The sequence below is a fragment of the Heloderma suspectum genome, chromosome W (assembly GCF_057233095.1).
Source record: "Heloderma suspectum isolate Gila_16-S chromosome W, 16-S_ref, whole genome shotgun sequence".
In the NCBI taxonomy this organism is placed as follows: domain Eukaryota; kingdom Metazoa; phylum Chordata; class Lepidosauria; order Squamata; family Helodermatidae; genus Heloderma; species Heloderma suspectum.
In genome coordinates this window covers 66,280,869-66,297,636 of record NC_139475.1, presented here as the reverse complement: position 1 = coordinate 66,297,636, position 16,768 = coordinate 66,280,869, and the positions used below count along the sequence as shown (strand labels likewise).

At 48.2% G+C, this 16,768-nt stretch overlaps 1 protein-coding gene and 1 pseudogene across 1 annotated transcript; both read left to right on the top strand.

Moving 5' to 3' along the window:
* Window positions 1–181: 181 nt before the first annotated feature.
* On the top strand, window positions 182–5,182 carry LOC146334119 (uncharacterized; annotated as a pseudogene).
* A 7-nt stretch (window positions 5,183–5,189) lies between these two features.
* Window positions 5,190–16,372, top strand: LOC146334118 (uncharacterized; the record flags this gene model as incomplete). Its single annotated transcript, XM_084824927.1, has 5 exons — window positions 5,190–6,388; window positions 6,420–6,618; window positions 12,274–12,432; window positions 15,916–16,020; window positions 16,229–16,372. Coding segments are annotated over 5 exons (1,806 nt in total), but the record flags the coding sequence as incomplete, so codon positions are not given.
* Window positions 16,373–16,768: the final 396 nt, after the last annotated feature.

The window sequence follows — 16,768 nt, the reverse complement described above, 5'->3', positions numbered from 1 at the left end:
CCCACAGATTCTAGTGTTGCACTTAGGGGGGAACGATCTAGGCTTGCTGAAAGGCAATGCCCTGATTCTTCAAGCTTGGGAGGACTTGCAGCTGATTTGGCATTGCTGGCCGGGAATCACCATTATCTGATCCAACCTGTTGCCTAGAGTGGCTTGGAGGGATGGCTTGGATCTTCGTGCCATGCATAAGGCCCGTAAAAAGGTCAACAGAGAGATCAGGAACTTCCTGATCAAACAGGGCGACCAGACCATCATCCACCCCGACATTTCTCCTGCTCGGGGGATACTCTACAGGGCGGACGGTGTTCATCTCACCGAACTAGGCAATGATGTCTTTTTGGCCGATCTGCGAAGGGGCATTTGGGAGTGTTTACTGCGCAGGTGGGGGGAGAGCGAATAAGCAGAGGCTTGTCGCCCTCCTGTGGCGGCTCCAGGCAGGCTCTCCACTGGGGGAGTGGACAGGTGAGCATTTGTAGGCACCGTTTCAGGTGACTGGTAAGGCCCGAGGCTTCCGGCTCAGGGTTTTGTGGCCCCAGTTGGGAGATACGGCTTACCTTTGAGACCAACCCTCCTCACCCACTCGGGTTCTGTGGCTCAAGAGGGGGTGACAGGGGAAGGTCTCCCAGCCCAGAACTGGGTATGTCCGGTTGGTGGGTGAGGGTGGACGCCTTGCCACAGACAACGAATGCCTCACTCTACACCTGTCATGTTGGTCTTGTTTGCGGTGTGCCCGCCGGTGCTTTCTTCGCAGATTGTAATCTGTCAATAAATGTGGCCCTGTTCATCCCAAATTGATTGGTGTCGTCTTGTCATTTCTCCCCCTGTTCACTCACAACACCCCTGTCTGCATGTTTGACACCCTCAAAGAACTGTAAAAGGTTAGTGAGACAGGACTTACCTTTGCAGAAGCCGTGTTGATTCTTTTTCAGCGGGGCTTGTCCTTCTACATGCTTACTAATTTCATCTTTAATAATGCCTTCAACCAATTTACCTGGAACTCACGTTAAGCTAACCAGCCCATAATTTCCCAGATCCCCCCGGATGCCTTTTTGAAAATTAGTGTTACATTGGCCATCTTCCACTCCTCTGGTATAGAGGCTGATCTTAGGGACATGTTGCATACTTTGGTTAGAAGATCAGCAATTTCATATGTGAGTTCTTTGAGAACTCTAGGATGGGTATCATCTGGGCCCGGTGATTTATTAGCTTTCAGTTTATTAGTAAGGTTGAGAACGTCATCTTTTCTCGCCACAATTTGCCTCAGTTCCTCAGACTCCCTTCCTGGAAACATCCGTTCAGGCACAGGTATCTGTCCTATGTCTTCTGCAATGTGGATGGATGAGAAGAATTCGTTCTGCTTCTCCGCAATCTCCTTGTCCTCCTTCAGTACTGCGTTCACTCCATTGTCATCCAGCGGTCCAACGGCCTCCCTAGCTGGTTTCCTGCTTCTGATGTATTTAAAGAATTCTTTAGTGTTGGCCTTGGTGTTGCTAGCGATATGCTCTTCGAAATGCTTTTTCGCATCTCTTACTGCCTGCTTGCATCGCCTTTGTGCAAGCTTGTGCTGCCTTTCGTTTTCCTCACTTGGGCAAGATTTCCACTTTCTGAAGGAAGCCCTCTTTTTTTCTAGTAGCTCCCTTAACACTGCTCGTCAACCATGCCTGAGACCTCCTGGACTCGGTGCTGCCTTTCCTAACCTGTGGTATGCATTTTAGCTGGGCTTCTAGTACTGTGGATTTTTTTTAGTAATCTCCAAGCATTCTGGAGGGATTTAATCCTCTTGACTCCCCCTTTTAGCTTCCGTTTCACCAGTTCCCTCGTTTCAAAGAAGTTCCCTCTTTTGAAGTCACTCTCTGTTTTGCTTCTTTTTTCCCCCCACACCACTGCAAATTAATTGTAATTGGAGAGGAGGAGCTATTAATTTGGGATTGTCTGGGGTGGAGTACAAGCGAATTGAATATTTCTATTTCATTTGGGGACGGTTTGGGTTGAGAAATTAACCGGCTGGCTTTGCCTTCTGTGGGATTGAAATGAATCCTTGTCATGACTTCTAAATGTGCATATATAGATATAAGTTCACATGTGCAAATGTTATGCAAGTTTGCATCCTATGGGCCTCAACCTTGAATTTTTTAAGAGCCTAGCAATGCCCCTCCTGCACAGGATGGGTTTTGCTACACTACACCTCTTCCTTCCCCAAGACATGTGCAGCCCTGGGAGCTCCATAGAATCATAGAACAGTAAGGTTGGAAGAGGCCTACAAGACCATCGAGTCCAACCCCCTGCTCAGTGCAGGAATCCAGGTCAGAGCATCCCCGACAGGTGGCTGTCCAGCCTCGCCTTGAATGCCTCCAGTGTGGGAGAGCCCACTGCCTCCCCAGGTCATTGGTTCCATTGTCGTATTGCTCTGACAGTCATTCTGTTGTCTTCTGCCCAGCACTCCAGCCTATCAAGATCACTTTGAATTTTGTTTCTGTCTTCCAAAGTATTAGCTATCCCGCCCCATTTTGTGTCATCCGCAAATTTGATCAGCATTCCCTGCACCTCCTCCTCCAAGTCATTAATAAAAATGTGGAAGAGCCCTGGGCCCAGGACTGAGCCCTGCGGTACCCCGCTCGTTCCCTCTCCCCAGTTTGAGAAGGTCCCATTGATAAGCACTCTTTGAGTCCGATTCTGTAGCCAACTGTGGATCCACCGGATCGTTGTTTCATCTGGCCCACTTTGAGCTAGTTTGCTCATCAGGATATCATGGGGCGCTTTGTTGAAAGCTTTGCTGAAGTCGAGGTATATGATGTCCACAGCATTCCCACAGTCCACAAGGGAGGTGACCTGATCAAAATATGAGCTCAGATTCGTCTGGCAGGATTTATTCTTGACAAATCCAGTGTGCCCACAGTCACCTCCCCTGGCACCCTCCTGCCTCTTTGCTTCTCCTGATTTTGTTCATTTTTAAAAAACATGTGTTTCTAATTACAAAATAATTAATTGGGAGGTTGGCATACAGCAAAATAAAGTGCTGCCCTCCAGCACCATATTAATTTCCAAGAGTGCCTCTGCATATGTGTGTGTATGTGTGTGTGTGGTGTATATCTCTGAGCATCATCAGTTTGCCTACTGTGAAATGAGTATTTTGCTGTGCTTTGTGGGGGTAGAATTGCAATTTGGCATGTGATGGCTCAGACCCCTCCTCTGTCTTGTGCTTAGTTTCTTGACCAAGTTCTTTTTCTTTTAGCCTCACCAGTTTGCCATCTGGGAAATAGGTGTTTTGTGACTGGCTGTGCCCACCATTTTGTGATGGCACCTATGGCACTCTCTCCAAATTCCAAAAGGTTGGAGACCCCTGTGAAGTGGAGTAATTGACCTGATTGGGCAGATTGACCTGAGCATATTCTCAGTTGCTTAAATCAGGGACCACATACCCCCTTACATGTCAAGATCCGTGTTCCAAGTGATGCAACAAAATGTCGAGACCTTCCCATTGCAGCCTTGAACTAGCTCCACCCCCACTAGCCTGACCATGCTGTGAGAAATGGATCCAAGCCTGCCGCAACACCAGAGAACCCTCCACCAGCATCCAGGAGGCTGAACATTAAGCCAGGGTTTGGGGAACTGGTGGCACTCCACAGCTATGGTTGGACTCTAATTCCCATCAGCCCCACCCAGCACAGCCAATGGTCAAGGATGGTGGGAGTTGTAGTCCCACAATGTCTGCAGGTTCCCCAACCCTGCACTAAACCTTTGCGGGACTCACCGCTTCGGCCTCATGCGTCCTTTAAATCAAGCCCGCCTGGATACATTGCGGCATTGATTCTGATCGGCTCAATGGGTTTCTCCCGGTGTGGATGCTCTGCGGAATGGCTCATTCTCAAAGGAGGCTTCCCGTTGTTGGAAAACTGGAGAACTGGGGTGAAGAGTTCAATGCTGCCAGAAGCCTGTTAGGAGGTGAGGGCACACTGCAAACATTTATTGCAGCTTCCGCTTGTGTTCAATCTGCAGAGGTACAATCCAGGAACAATTTGTCTCTGCAATGCACTCTTGGTCTTGTCTGGATTGCAATTTCAAGGGCTATCCATCCATCCATTTATCCATCCAACCATCCATCCATCCATCTGTATTTCCATCTTTCCATCCATCCATTTACCTTTCCATCTATCCATTTATCTTTCCATCCATCTTTCCTTCCATCCACCTGTCTTTCCATCCATCCACCTGTCTTTCCATCCATCCACCCACCTGTCTTTCCTTCCATCCATCCATCCTTCCATCCATCTATCCATCCATCTTTCCATCGATCCATCCACCTTTCCATCCTTCCATCTGTCTTTCCACCCATCCGTCCATCCATCTGTCCATCTAGCCATCCATCTATACATCTTTCCATCCATCCATCTGTCCATCTTTCCATCCAACTATCCATCTTTCCATCCATCCATCCATCCATCCATCCATCAATCTTTCTGTCTATCCCTCCATCAATCCATCTTTCCATCTATCCATCCATCAATCCATCTTTCCATCTATCCATCCATCCATCTTTCTGTCTATCCATCCATGTATCCATCCATCCATCCATCCATCTTTCCGTCTATCCATCCATGTATCCATCTTTCCATCCATCCATCTTTCCATCCATCTTTCCATCCATCTTTCCGTCCATCCATCCATCCTCTCTTTTATCCGTCTTTCCACCCACCTGTCCGTCCATCTGTCTGTCCATCCATCCATCTGTCCATCTGTCCACCCATCCATCCATCAATCCATCTTTCCATCTATCCATGTTTCCATCCATGCATCCGTCCGTCTGTCCATCCATCTGTCCATCTTTCCATCCATCGGTCCGTCCATCTGTCCAACTATCCATCGATCCATCCATCCATCCATGCAGCCCTCTGTCCATCTATCAGTCTGTCCATCCATCCATCCATCTTTCCGTCGATCCATCCATCAATCCATCTTTCCATCTATCCATCCATGTATCCATGTTTCCATCCATGTATCCATCCATCCATCTGTCCACCCATCTATCCATCTATCCATCCATCCATCCATCCTCCCTTTTATCCATCTTTCCACCCATCTGTCCGTCCATCTGTCTGTCCACCCATCCACCCGTCCATCTGTCTGTTCATCCATCCGTCTGTCCATCTGTCCACCCATCCACCCATCAATCCATCTTTCCATCTATCCATGTTTCCATCCATGCATCCGTCCGTCTGTCCATCCATCTTTCCATCCATCCATCCATCCATCCATCCAACCATCCATCTATGCATTTGTCCATCCTTCTGTCCATCCATCCTCCCTTTTATCCGTCTTTCCACCCACCCATCCATCCATCTGTCCATCCATCCATCCTTCTATCCATCTGTCCATCCGTCCATCCATCCATCTGCCCATCCGTCCATCCATCCATCCATCCATCCATCCATCCATCTGCCCATCCGTCCATCCATCCATCCATCCATCCATCCATCCATCCATCGATCCATCCACCTTTCCATCCGTCCATCCATTCATCCACCTTTCCATCCGTCCATCCATCCATCCATCTTTCTATCCATCCATCCATCTTTCCGTCTATACATCCATCAATCCATCTTTCTGTCTATCCATCCATCAATCCATCTTTCCATCTATCCATCCATGTATCCATGTTTCCATCCATGTATCCGTCCGTCCATCTGTCCATCCATCCATGTATCCATCCATCCATCCATCTTTCCATCTATCCATCCATCCATCCATCTTTCTGTCCATCCATCCATCCTCCCTTTTATCCGTCTTTCCACCCATCTGTCCGTCCATCTGACTGTCCACCCATCCACCCGTCCATCTGTCTGTCCATCCATCCATCAATCCATCTTTCCATCTATCCATGTTTCCATCCATGCATCCATCTGTCCATTCATTCATCCATTTATCCGTCTTTCTACCCATCCATCCATCCATCTGTCCATCCATCCGTCCTTCTATCCATCCATCCACCCATCCGTCCGTCCGTCCATCTTTCCATCGATCCATCCATCTTTCCACCCATCCATCTGTCCATCCATCCTCCCTTTTATCCGTCTTTCCATCCGTCCGTCCATCTATCCTTCCGTCCGTCCATCCATCCATCTTTCCATCCATCCATCATGCATCCATCTATGCATCTGTCCATCCATCTGTCCATTTATCCGTCTTTCCACCCATCCATCCATCCATCCTTCCATCTGTCCATCCATCCATCCTTCTATCCATCCATCCGTCCGCCCATCCATCCATCCATCCATCTTTCCATCCATCCTCCCTTTTATCCGTCTTTCCATCCGTCCGTCTATCCGTCCGTCCATCCATCTTTCCATCCATCCATCTATCCTTCCATCTTTCCATCCATCCATCTATCTTTACATCTATTCATCCATCTCTCCAACTTTCCATGCATCCGTCCGTCCATCTATCCATCTATCAATCTATTTGTCCATCTTTCCTTCCATCCATCTATCTTCCCTTCTTTCCATCCAACTATGCATCCATCCCTCTGTCCATCTATCCATCTTTCTATCCATCTGTCTTTCCATCTATCCATCCATCTTTCCATCCATCCATCCATCTTTCCATCCATCCATCCATCTTTCCGTCCGTCCATCCATCCGTCTCCATCTCTCTCTCTTTCTTTCTTTCTTTCTTTCTTTCTTTCTTTCTTTCTTTCTTTCCTGCCATGTATTCTAGAACCACAACCACACGATCAGGCTGGCCTGGAGGACTCAAGAAAATCACCACCGTCACCCCATGTTCAAATCTGAACACACACACACCTCCTTTCTACATCACGCTTGCACACACTGTTGGGAATTGTGGCCCAGCTAAGCTTCCTGGCCAAATCTGGCCACACCTTCCTTGTGTGAGGGAAATGCCTAAATTGTCACTCAGCAGCCCCAGGAAACGTTTCTTCATGCAGTGGTGGGGAATGTCTTTTATCCTGAAAGCAGGATTCATTTTTGGAGAAACTCTCATGGGTGTGGTCCCATGAGAGGGCCAAAGGGAAAAGGGGTGGGGCCAAAATTCAGAAGATCCCAGCAAATTGTAGCTTCAAGCTCTTCCTGCCAGTCACTACAATTTAGGAGGGGGATTTCAACCTCTGAGAACAGGGGAAAAACTGCACAAAAGGTGGGAAACCACCCAATGATTGGCAGTCAGAGGAAAGGGGCAGGGCTAAGGGAAAAGGGTGGGGCCATCTGGGAAAACCAGGCTGGATTTGGCCCCCAGACCTGAAGTCCCTCACCCCTTTCTTAATGGGAGCTGATGGCCAGGAGATAGCATCATATATACTCTGTGTGTGTGTGTGTGTGTATGTGTGTATGCACACACACACACATATACATACATACATACGCACTCACGCACATATCCCAAAAATGTGAACCCCATCAGAGTTAGTACAGACTTTGCTGTCATACCTTTCTGCCTCCTGGCTAAAGGGAATTCACGTCAGCACAATCTTTCTGTGAGCTAAATTATAGGTTTTTCCCCAACTCCCATCCTAAAACTGCACTTTTGATCAGATAGAACAGGGATGGGGAACCTCAGCCTAGGGGCCAAATCCAGCCCTCCCCAGAGAGCTCTGCCCCTTTTCTTCTGGCCTCACACCTTTCCTGGCTTTGGTGCAGCTTTTCCCACATTCTAAAAGGTTGAAATGCTTATCCTGAGGCGTAGGTAGTATCCAATGTGAGTCTGACTTAGAGTAGTCCCATTGAAATAAATTGGACTTTAGTTAGTCATGACTAGGGCTGCTTGAGAAAATCAAGATGGGCTAAAATGAACTTGAATTTCTAAGAATTCACTGTGGAGCGACCCCCTCAGGCCACGTGGAGTCTGTGGGCTTTGGGGTTTCTTTTTTGTTGTTGTTTATTCGGTCAGTCGCTTCCGACTCTTCATGACTTCATGGACCAGCCTACGCCAGAGCTTCCTGTCGGCTGTCGCCACCCCCAGCTCCCCCAAGGTTGAGTCCGTCACCTCCAGAATATCATCCATCCGTCTTGCCCTTGGTCGGCCCCTCTTCCTTTGGCCTTCCAGTGTCCCTGGCATCAGCATCTTCTCCAGGGTGTCCTGTCTTCTCATGATGTGGCCAAAGTACTTCAGTTTTGCCTTTAATATCATTCCATCAAGTGAGCAGTCTGGCTTTATTTCCTGGAGGATGGGCTGGTTTGATCTTCTTGCAGTCCAAGGCACTCTCAGAATTTTCCTCCAGCACCACAGTTCAAAAGCATCTATCTTCCTTCGCTCAGCCTTCCTTATGGTTCAGCTCTCACAGCCATAGGTTACTATGGGGAATACCATTGCTTTCACTATGCGGACCTTTGTTGTCAGTGTGATGTCTCTGCTCTTCACTATTTTATCAAGATTTGTCATTGCTCTCCTCCCAAGAAGGAAACGTCTTCTGATTTCCTGGCTGCAGTCAGCGTCTGCAGTAATCTTTACGCCTAGAAAGACAAAGTCTGTCACTGCCTCCACATTTTCTCCCTCTATCTGCCAGTTATCAATCAAGCTGGTTGCCATAATCTTGGTTTTTTTGAGGTTTAACTGCAACCCAGCTTTTGCACTTTCTTCTTTCACCTTCGTCATGAGGTTCCTCAGCTCCTCCTCACTTTCAGCCATCGAAGTGGTATTGTCTGCATATCGGAGATTGTTGATGTTTCTTCCAGCGATTTTAACTCCAGCCTTGGCTTCATCAAGCCCAGCTCGTCGCATGATGTGTTCTGCGTACAGGTTGAATAGGTAGGGTGAGAGTATACAACCCTGCCGTACTCCTTTCCCAATCTTAAACCAGTCCGTTGTTCCGTGGTCTGTTCTTACCGTTGCTACTTGGTCGTTATACGGATTCCTCAGGAGGCAGATAAGATGACTTGGTATCCCCATACCACCAAGAACTTGCCACAATTTGTTATGATCCACACAGTCAAAGGCTTTAGAATAGTCAATGAAACAAAAATAGATGTTTTTCTGAAACTCCCTGACTTTCTCCATTGTCCAGAGGATATTGGCAATTTGGTCTCTAGTTCCTCTGCCTTTTCTAAACCCAGCTTGTACATCTGGCAATTCTCGTTCCATGAATTGCTGGAGTCTACCTTGCAAGACCTTGAGCATTACCTTACTGGCATGTGAAATAAGTGCCACTGTTCAATAGTTTGAACATTCTTTGGTGCTTCCCTTTTTTGGTATGGGGATATAGGTTGATTTTTTCCAATCTGTTGGCCATTCTTGTGTTTTCCAAATTTGCTGGCATATGGCATGCATCACCTTGACAGCATCATCTTGCAAGATTTTAAACAGTCCAGCTGGGATACCATCATCTCCTGCTGCCTTGTTATTAGCAACGCTTCTTAAGGCCCATTCAACCTCACTCTTCAGGATGTCTGGCTCTAGCTCACTGACCACACCGTCAAATCTATCCCCGATATTATATCCTTCCTATACAGATCTTCTGTATATTCTTGCCACCTTTTCTTGCTATCTTCTGCTTCTGTTAGGTCCTTGCCATCTTTGTTTTTGATCATACCCATTTTTGCCCGGAATTTATTTATTTATTACATTTATATCCCACTTTTTTTCCTCTTTTGAGGAACCCAAGGTGGCATACATAACCCTCCTACTCTCCATTTTAGCCTCACAACAAGAACCCTGTGAGGTAGGTTGGGCTGAGAGTCTGTGACTGGCCCAAAGTCACCCAGTGAGCTTCCATGGCCGAGTGGGGACTAGAACCCAGATCTCCTGGCTCCCAGTCCAACACTCTCGCCACTACACCACACTGGCTCTTTACCTCCGATGTTTCTAATTTTCTGGAAGAGGTCTCTTGTCCTTCCTATTCTGTTATCTTCTTCCGCTTCCGCGCATTGCTTGTTTAAAAATAATTCCTTATCTCTTCTGGCTAACCTCTGCAATTTTGCATTTAATTGGGCATATCTCCCCCTATCACTGTTGCCTTTTGCTTTCCTTCTTTCTTGGGCTGCTTCCAGGGTCTCAGCAGACAGCCATCTTGCCTTCTTGGTTTTCTTTTTCTTTGGGACGTTTTTTGTTGCCGCCTCCTGAACAATGTTGCGAACCTCTGTCCATAGTTCTTCCGGGACCCTATCTACTAAATCCAGTCCCTTAAATCTATTCTTCACCTCCACTGCATATTCATTAGGAATATTAGTGAGCTCATATCTCACTGATCTGTGGGCCTTCCCTATTCTCTTTAGTCTGATTCTAAATTGTGCAATAAGAAGTTCGTGATCTGAACTACAATCAGCTCCAGGTCTTGTTTTTACCGACTGCATAGATGTCCGCCACCTTTGGCTACGAAGGATGTAGTCAATCTGATTTCGGTGTCGACCGCCTGGTGAAGTCCATGTATAGTCGTCTCTTAGGTTGTTGGAAGAGAGTGTTTGTCATGCACAGTGAGTCGTCTTGGCAAAATTCTATCAGCCTATGTCCTGCTTCATTTTGTTCTCCCAGATGATGCTTGCCTGTAATTCCAGGTGTCGTTTGACTGCCCACCTTAGCATTCCAGTCTCCTGTAATGAAAATAACATCTTTGTTTGGCATACTATCCAGTAGGTGCTGCAGATCCTCATATCTCATTTTACGATTTATTTATGCTAAAGAGTGTACTTCTTTAAGTGCTATTGCCTGATTGCATTCGAGACTTTTTAAAACTGAAAGTGTCTTAGGGGTGGATATTAGGAGGAAATAAAAAAATGAACATGCTGCAGGGGATGATGAAGATGTCAAGATTTGTTCATTTGAACTGTTTTTCAAAATTAGTTCTGTTCTATGACACTCTTTCATTTAAGCACTATTGGGCTAATTAGATACATTTATATATCCAGAAAAGCATTTTAGCACTAAATTAAGAGAGTCAGTGTGGTGTAGTGGTTAGAGTCTGGCACTGGGAGCTGGGAGATCTGGGTTCAAGTCCCCACTCAGCTGTGAAGCTCACTGGGTCACTTTGGGCCAGTCACATACTCTCAGCCCAACCTACCTCACAGGGTTGTTGTGAGGATAACAATGGATAGGTTTGCCTGTGCATGCCAAACCTACTTTGGAACTTTCCCCAGTTGCAGCGGTTGTGCGACTCTTCTGTCCATTTGAGGCAAGCCGGATTGTCCACAGTCAGAGAAAAGGCAGAAGTGATCCCATGGAAAAATACAGGACGGCTCTGACAATAATTGTTCATTTCCCGCAGCTCAGTTTTTAGCTCTGAGAACAGTGCTATAATGGAGGCAGGGGTCAAAACTCTGGAACTTTTTTATTAGCAGGGATAACCACCCCCATCAGACTTCCTTCTGAGCTTAGCTGGGATCCTAGCTTGGGGGTGGGGATTGATTTCCCCAGCAACCATATACTGGTGTGAGCTATCCTTGTTGTGATCCAAAGTATTTTGGGGTGGCTTGGTCTCAAATAGACAATGAAAGGACCCATCCTCTTCACTAAAGACCTGTTCAGGCAGAGATGAAAATGGCTAGAACTGGTTTGTTCACTTTGGAGATAAAACGGTTCTCCCTGGAGCTGGGAAAAGAAAGTCAGGGAAAAGTTTATGCTTGCAGCCTTATGGTGTTCAGGGACATGTTGTAGCCCTCTCTGGATCCCTTTCTCTTGTGTCACTAACCATGAGGCTGCCCTATGCAAGCACACCATTCTATGACTGTCAACTGATGCTAATAAACTGGTATTATGCTATGAGCTGCTCTTTGTGAGTGGGGGGTAAAAATACACAGATGGCGTACTGGTAAATTTGGAAGTGCAGTTGCTCACCGTTACACTCTCAGCAGCCTTGGCTGCAAGGAGAGTCCAAAACTTGCAGGCAGCTGGGTGATGCATATCAACAAACCTGTTCTAGCCATATTCATCTCATAAGAACATAGGAACCTCAGAAGAGCCCTGCTGGATGAGACCCAGGGTCCATCTAGTCCAGCTTTCTGTTCACACAGTGGCCAACCAGCTGCCCACGGGAAACCCACAAGCAGGACATGAGGGCAACAGCACCCTCCCACCCATGTTCCCCAGCAATGTAGGCATACTGCCACATAGCCATCAGGACGCGTAGCCATTGATAGCCATCTCCTCCATGAATTTGTCAATCCCCTTTTAAAGCCATCCAAATTGGTCCTCCCTTTTATCTGTCCTGAATCTGCTACCAGTCTGCTTCATGGGATGACCCCATTGGGATTCTGGTATTATGACAGAGGGAGAAAAATGTTGCCCTATCCACATTCTCTACACCATGCATAATTTTGTATACCTCTGCAAAAGTTTGACAAGGAGCAGGTCTTTTGTCAAGCAAATGGCCCATCCCGGTCCAAGCTGCCCCCAAATACTTTTCATGATGACAAGGAACCATATATCATTGCTGGGAAAATTCATGTCTCCCCCAGCTATGGTGAGGACTGCAGCTCAGCTCAGAAGGCACGGGTAAGTCTGACAGGGGTGGTATATCGATGCTCATAAAAAAGTCCCAGTGCTGCGTCCCTACAAGCCCTGGTTCCACTACACCAGTGCATGTAAACACACACACGTACACACACACACATAAATTGTTTGTTTATTATTTGTCCATAGCACAAAGGCCTTTACAAATATAAGTTACAATACAGTTACATATAACATAAGCCCAAAGCGAAAGCATCAAAAAATGAACACCTAAAAGCAGAATCCGGGGGGCTATACAAAAAATAGAAATAGAAAATAAGAAAGTTAAAAGAATGCTAAGAGATCAGGCCACAATAAAACAGAATAACCATACAAACATTAAAACAAGTTCATTAAAAACTGACGCTGAGAATAAAAAAACAGTTTATATAACGTAAATATACCAAACGAACAAACTGGCCAAGCTCATACAGCTTTATATTATAATAAATGATCTCCTTGGCAATTCACAGCAGATGTCATTAAAAAGTTACAGTGTTGAAGACTGTCCAGAGAGTGACCATCTTCCTGTTAAGCTTGTCATTCAATTGCCAGTTAAGCCAACTCAGAAAAAAAGCACATATCCATTTGAAATGGTCATTGTCGGCCACAGGCAGCTCAAATGGTCTGAGCCCATGAGTTTAGTGACTTGTTATATAACCCGACTTTACTGGGACTGAGAACTCAAATTTTAGTGGGTCATTTGGAGGTCTTGGAGGGTTATCAGCAAATTGCCAAGTACCTAAAACCTTTTCTCTGGTACAATCTGGCCCCATGCCTGCCCCCACCCAGGTAGAACCAGTTGGTCTGATAGGAAATGCAGGAAAATGAAAAAAGAATTAGCAAGGATTACCCATAGCTTTAAGCACTTTAGATCAGAGGAGTGTTATAAGACTTTAATTACAACTCATTCATCTTATAAATCTCTAATGAAAAAGAAGGCGGCGGAGTCTATTAGACAAAGATGGGTGGAGATGGGACTGGTGGCGAGACAAAAAGATAACATCAAATTTTGGAATTTGATCAATTCAGAGCTACATTTTTCCATGCTCAAATTCGAATCTCAAATCCCTGGTTCATTATGGCAACAACATTTTGAAAACATTTTCCAGGGACCCGCCCCTATAGAGGGTAATCCTGCTTGTATGGATCTCCCTGACTGGCCACCCATCTCAGTCTCAGAGATCAAGCATTTACTCCACAGCCTGGTATCCGGCAAAGCACCTGGGGAAGATATGTTCTCCCCTGAATTATCTAAATGCAGTCTTGCCTGGTGGGCCCCAGTGCTGGCTAGGGATGGGAGAGAAATCCTCCACGGACCCCAGTGAGGCCGGATTCAAAAGAATCCCGTCCCCTGGAGTCCATGGAGGATCGGAAGATCCTCCCCACCAGCCAGCTCCGGAGCGCCAGCGATACAGCTGCCATTGCTGTATCACTGGCTGGGCAGATTGACTGCGGATGCAAATGGCGTCCACTATGTCATTTGCAGCCATAAAGGCCTTAGTTCCGCGGAGCAGCCAGCCAGGCCCAGGCTAGGGCCGTCCGCAGCCGGATTTCCGGCCGTGGAGGGCTCTGGGTAAAAATAACAACAACAACATGCATACGCAAATGGCGGTGGCTACAGCTGCCGCCATTTGCGTTCCTTATTTTTCACCATCTTAGTCTACGTAAATATTTACGTAGACTAAGACGAAGAAAAGAAAGAGAAATGCAAATAGCGTACTGGGTGCTATTTGCGTTCCCCTTTCTTGTCTTTGTCTTAGTCTACGTAAATATTTACGTAGACTAAGATGGCGAAAAATAAGGAACGCAAATGGTGGCGGCCATAGCCGCTGCCATTTGCGTACGCGCTTTTTTTTTTAAACCCATATGTGATAGGCTACGTAAGTATTTACACAGCCTATCACGTCTATGGGGGGGGGGGGAAAGAAAAAAACACAGACTGCAAATGGCGGCGGCAGCAGCCGTTCAGAAGACCAGCCGCCACCGCTGCCACCGCCGAAGCCACTGCTGGAGCTGCTGCCGTCCGAAACATCCGCCCCAGGTAAGTCTCATCCTGGGGGGGATCCACGGGGGGCGGGGGGGGCGGCAGGCCATTCCGCAATGGATTTTGGGGGGCCGAATGCACTGGCATTTGGCCTCACCGAGATCCGCCACGGAATTCTCTGACATCCCTAAAATAGACACAACAACCTAAACAGGAGAGAGAGAAAAGAAAGGACTCATCATGTGTCCCTCGTGCGTCTCAAAGTGTGGCACCAAGTGCACACTCAGCGCTGCACTTTGCGCACCGCAGAGGTGCACACAGAGGCGCTGCCTCTGGCAGCCATGTCTTAAATACTTGCCAAGGGGAGGAGGAGCAGATGGAAGTAAGGCTGAAGGACAGCTCAGGGAGCCAGCAGGAGCCCAGGTGAAATCTCACAGCCTCTTGGCCCTCACCCCACCCACATAGATGTAGATCAACAGAGTTGCCTGCATTTTGGACTCTCCTTGGCTGTTGTGATGAGTGCTGCACATCCAAACTGACCCCTGCAATGCTGTCTGTGCACCACAGAGCAAGGGGTTGGACTCAGTGGCCTAAATGACCCCTTCTAACTCTAGGATTCTATGATCACTTACCAGCAATGACCCTGTGCTTTCTCCACCTACCCAGAGACCATCCAGCTGTGAGCCCTGCAGGACCTGGACCCTATTCCTCTGCCTGGCTCTTTCCACCTGGCCTGGGAGGGCAGGGCCCCAACCTGGCTCCAGCTGTGAGGGCTCTCCTGCTGCTAGAGGGGCCAGAGACCACCTAGCTGTGAGTGCTTCAGGACCTGGACCCCGTTCCTCTGCCTGGCTTTCTGGTGGCCTGAGTATGTGCCTGGGAGGGAGGATGTTGGGCCAGTTGGGGGGACTGGAGGGGGGAGTGGGGCAATCAGTGTAGTGATGGGTAGAGGGAGATATGGTGTTGGGAGGAGGGCTAGCCAGGTAAGGGGAACGCAGCCCAGACAGTTAATGGCTGTGCCGTGTTCCGGCCCTCCCCCCAACCGCAGGCATGGTGGTTGCCCTATCAGCCTGCCCTCGGGCCTCCGGATGCTGCTTTTAAGTGCCAGATCGGTTCAAAGGAAGACCTCCCTCATCCATGACTTATTAGTGGATGAGGCAGCCGATCTGGCATGCATAACCGAGACCCTGGGTGGGTGAGCAGGGAGGAGTCAGTCTCTCCCAGCTCTGCCCACAGGGGTGCTTGGTCGAGCATCAGGGAAGACCTGAGGGCCGGGGGGGGGGGGGTTGCTGTGGTCTATAGGAGTTCCTTCCCCCTCTGCAGGCCCCCTGTCCATGTGACTACTGGTCTGGAGAGTTTGCGCCTTGTGCTGGGCCAGCGGGACAGATTGGGGATTCTGTTGGCGTACCGCCCACCCTGCTGCTCAACAGACTCCCTGAGCTGAGCTGACGGAGGTGGTCTCGGGTGTGCTGCTGAGATCCCCCAGACTGTTGGTGCTGGAGGATCTCAACATTCATGCCGAGGGCACCTTGCCTGGGGCGGCTCAGGATTTCACGGTCTCCATGACAGCCACGGGGCCGTCCCAACATGTCACTGGCCCGACGCATGTAGCGGGGCATACTCTAGACCTGGTTTTCTCAGCTGGACAGGGAGATGGTGATCTGAAGGTGGGGGACTTTGCTTCAGTTCCTCTGTCATGGTCAGATCACTGCCTGCTGAGGTTTAGACTTAGGAACCCTCTATTTACCTAAGTGTAACCTCAGACTTACACCACGGCAACTTCCTCCTTGCAATGTGATGTCCTCTTTTGCCTAGGGCGTTTCAAAAGTATTTCAAGGAACATCAGCCAGGGTGGCAGGAAAACGGCGTGGCGAAGATGTTGGCAATAGCAAGCATGTGTTTGATGGAAGGGAGGAGAAGGCGCAGAAGGAACGGAAGAAGGTTCTGAGAAAGAGTTAGAGGCAAAGTTGTTGGCAGCAGCCCTTACGGGAGCAAGGTTCCCGGGGTGTGGCCGAGGGAGAGGACGGGAGTTTGGTCGTGGACGTGGTCAGGGAGGATGTGGTAGCGGAGCAAGGGCAGGGACAAATGAGGGAGGACAGAGGGGTGGGTATAGCTGGGACGTGTGCCATTATTGCAAGCAACCTGGTCATTGGAAAAATGAGTGTCCCCAGAAGGGGAATCAAAGGCAAGAAGGTCAGTGGACTGGGCAGGGGCAGGGACAAGGGCCCGCCACTTAGCAGAGAGCAGAAAGTGTTGGAACGTCAGAATGACGGGTAGAGGGAGGTTTAGAGTTGGTTGGGAGCGAGAGCGAGAGTACAGCGGAAGGTGCTGTATCTAGTACATTGGACTTCGGCT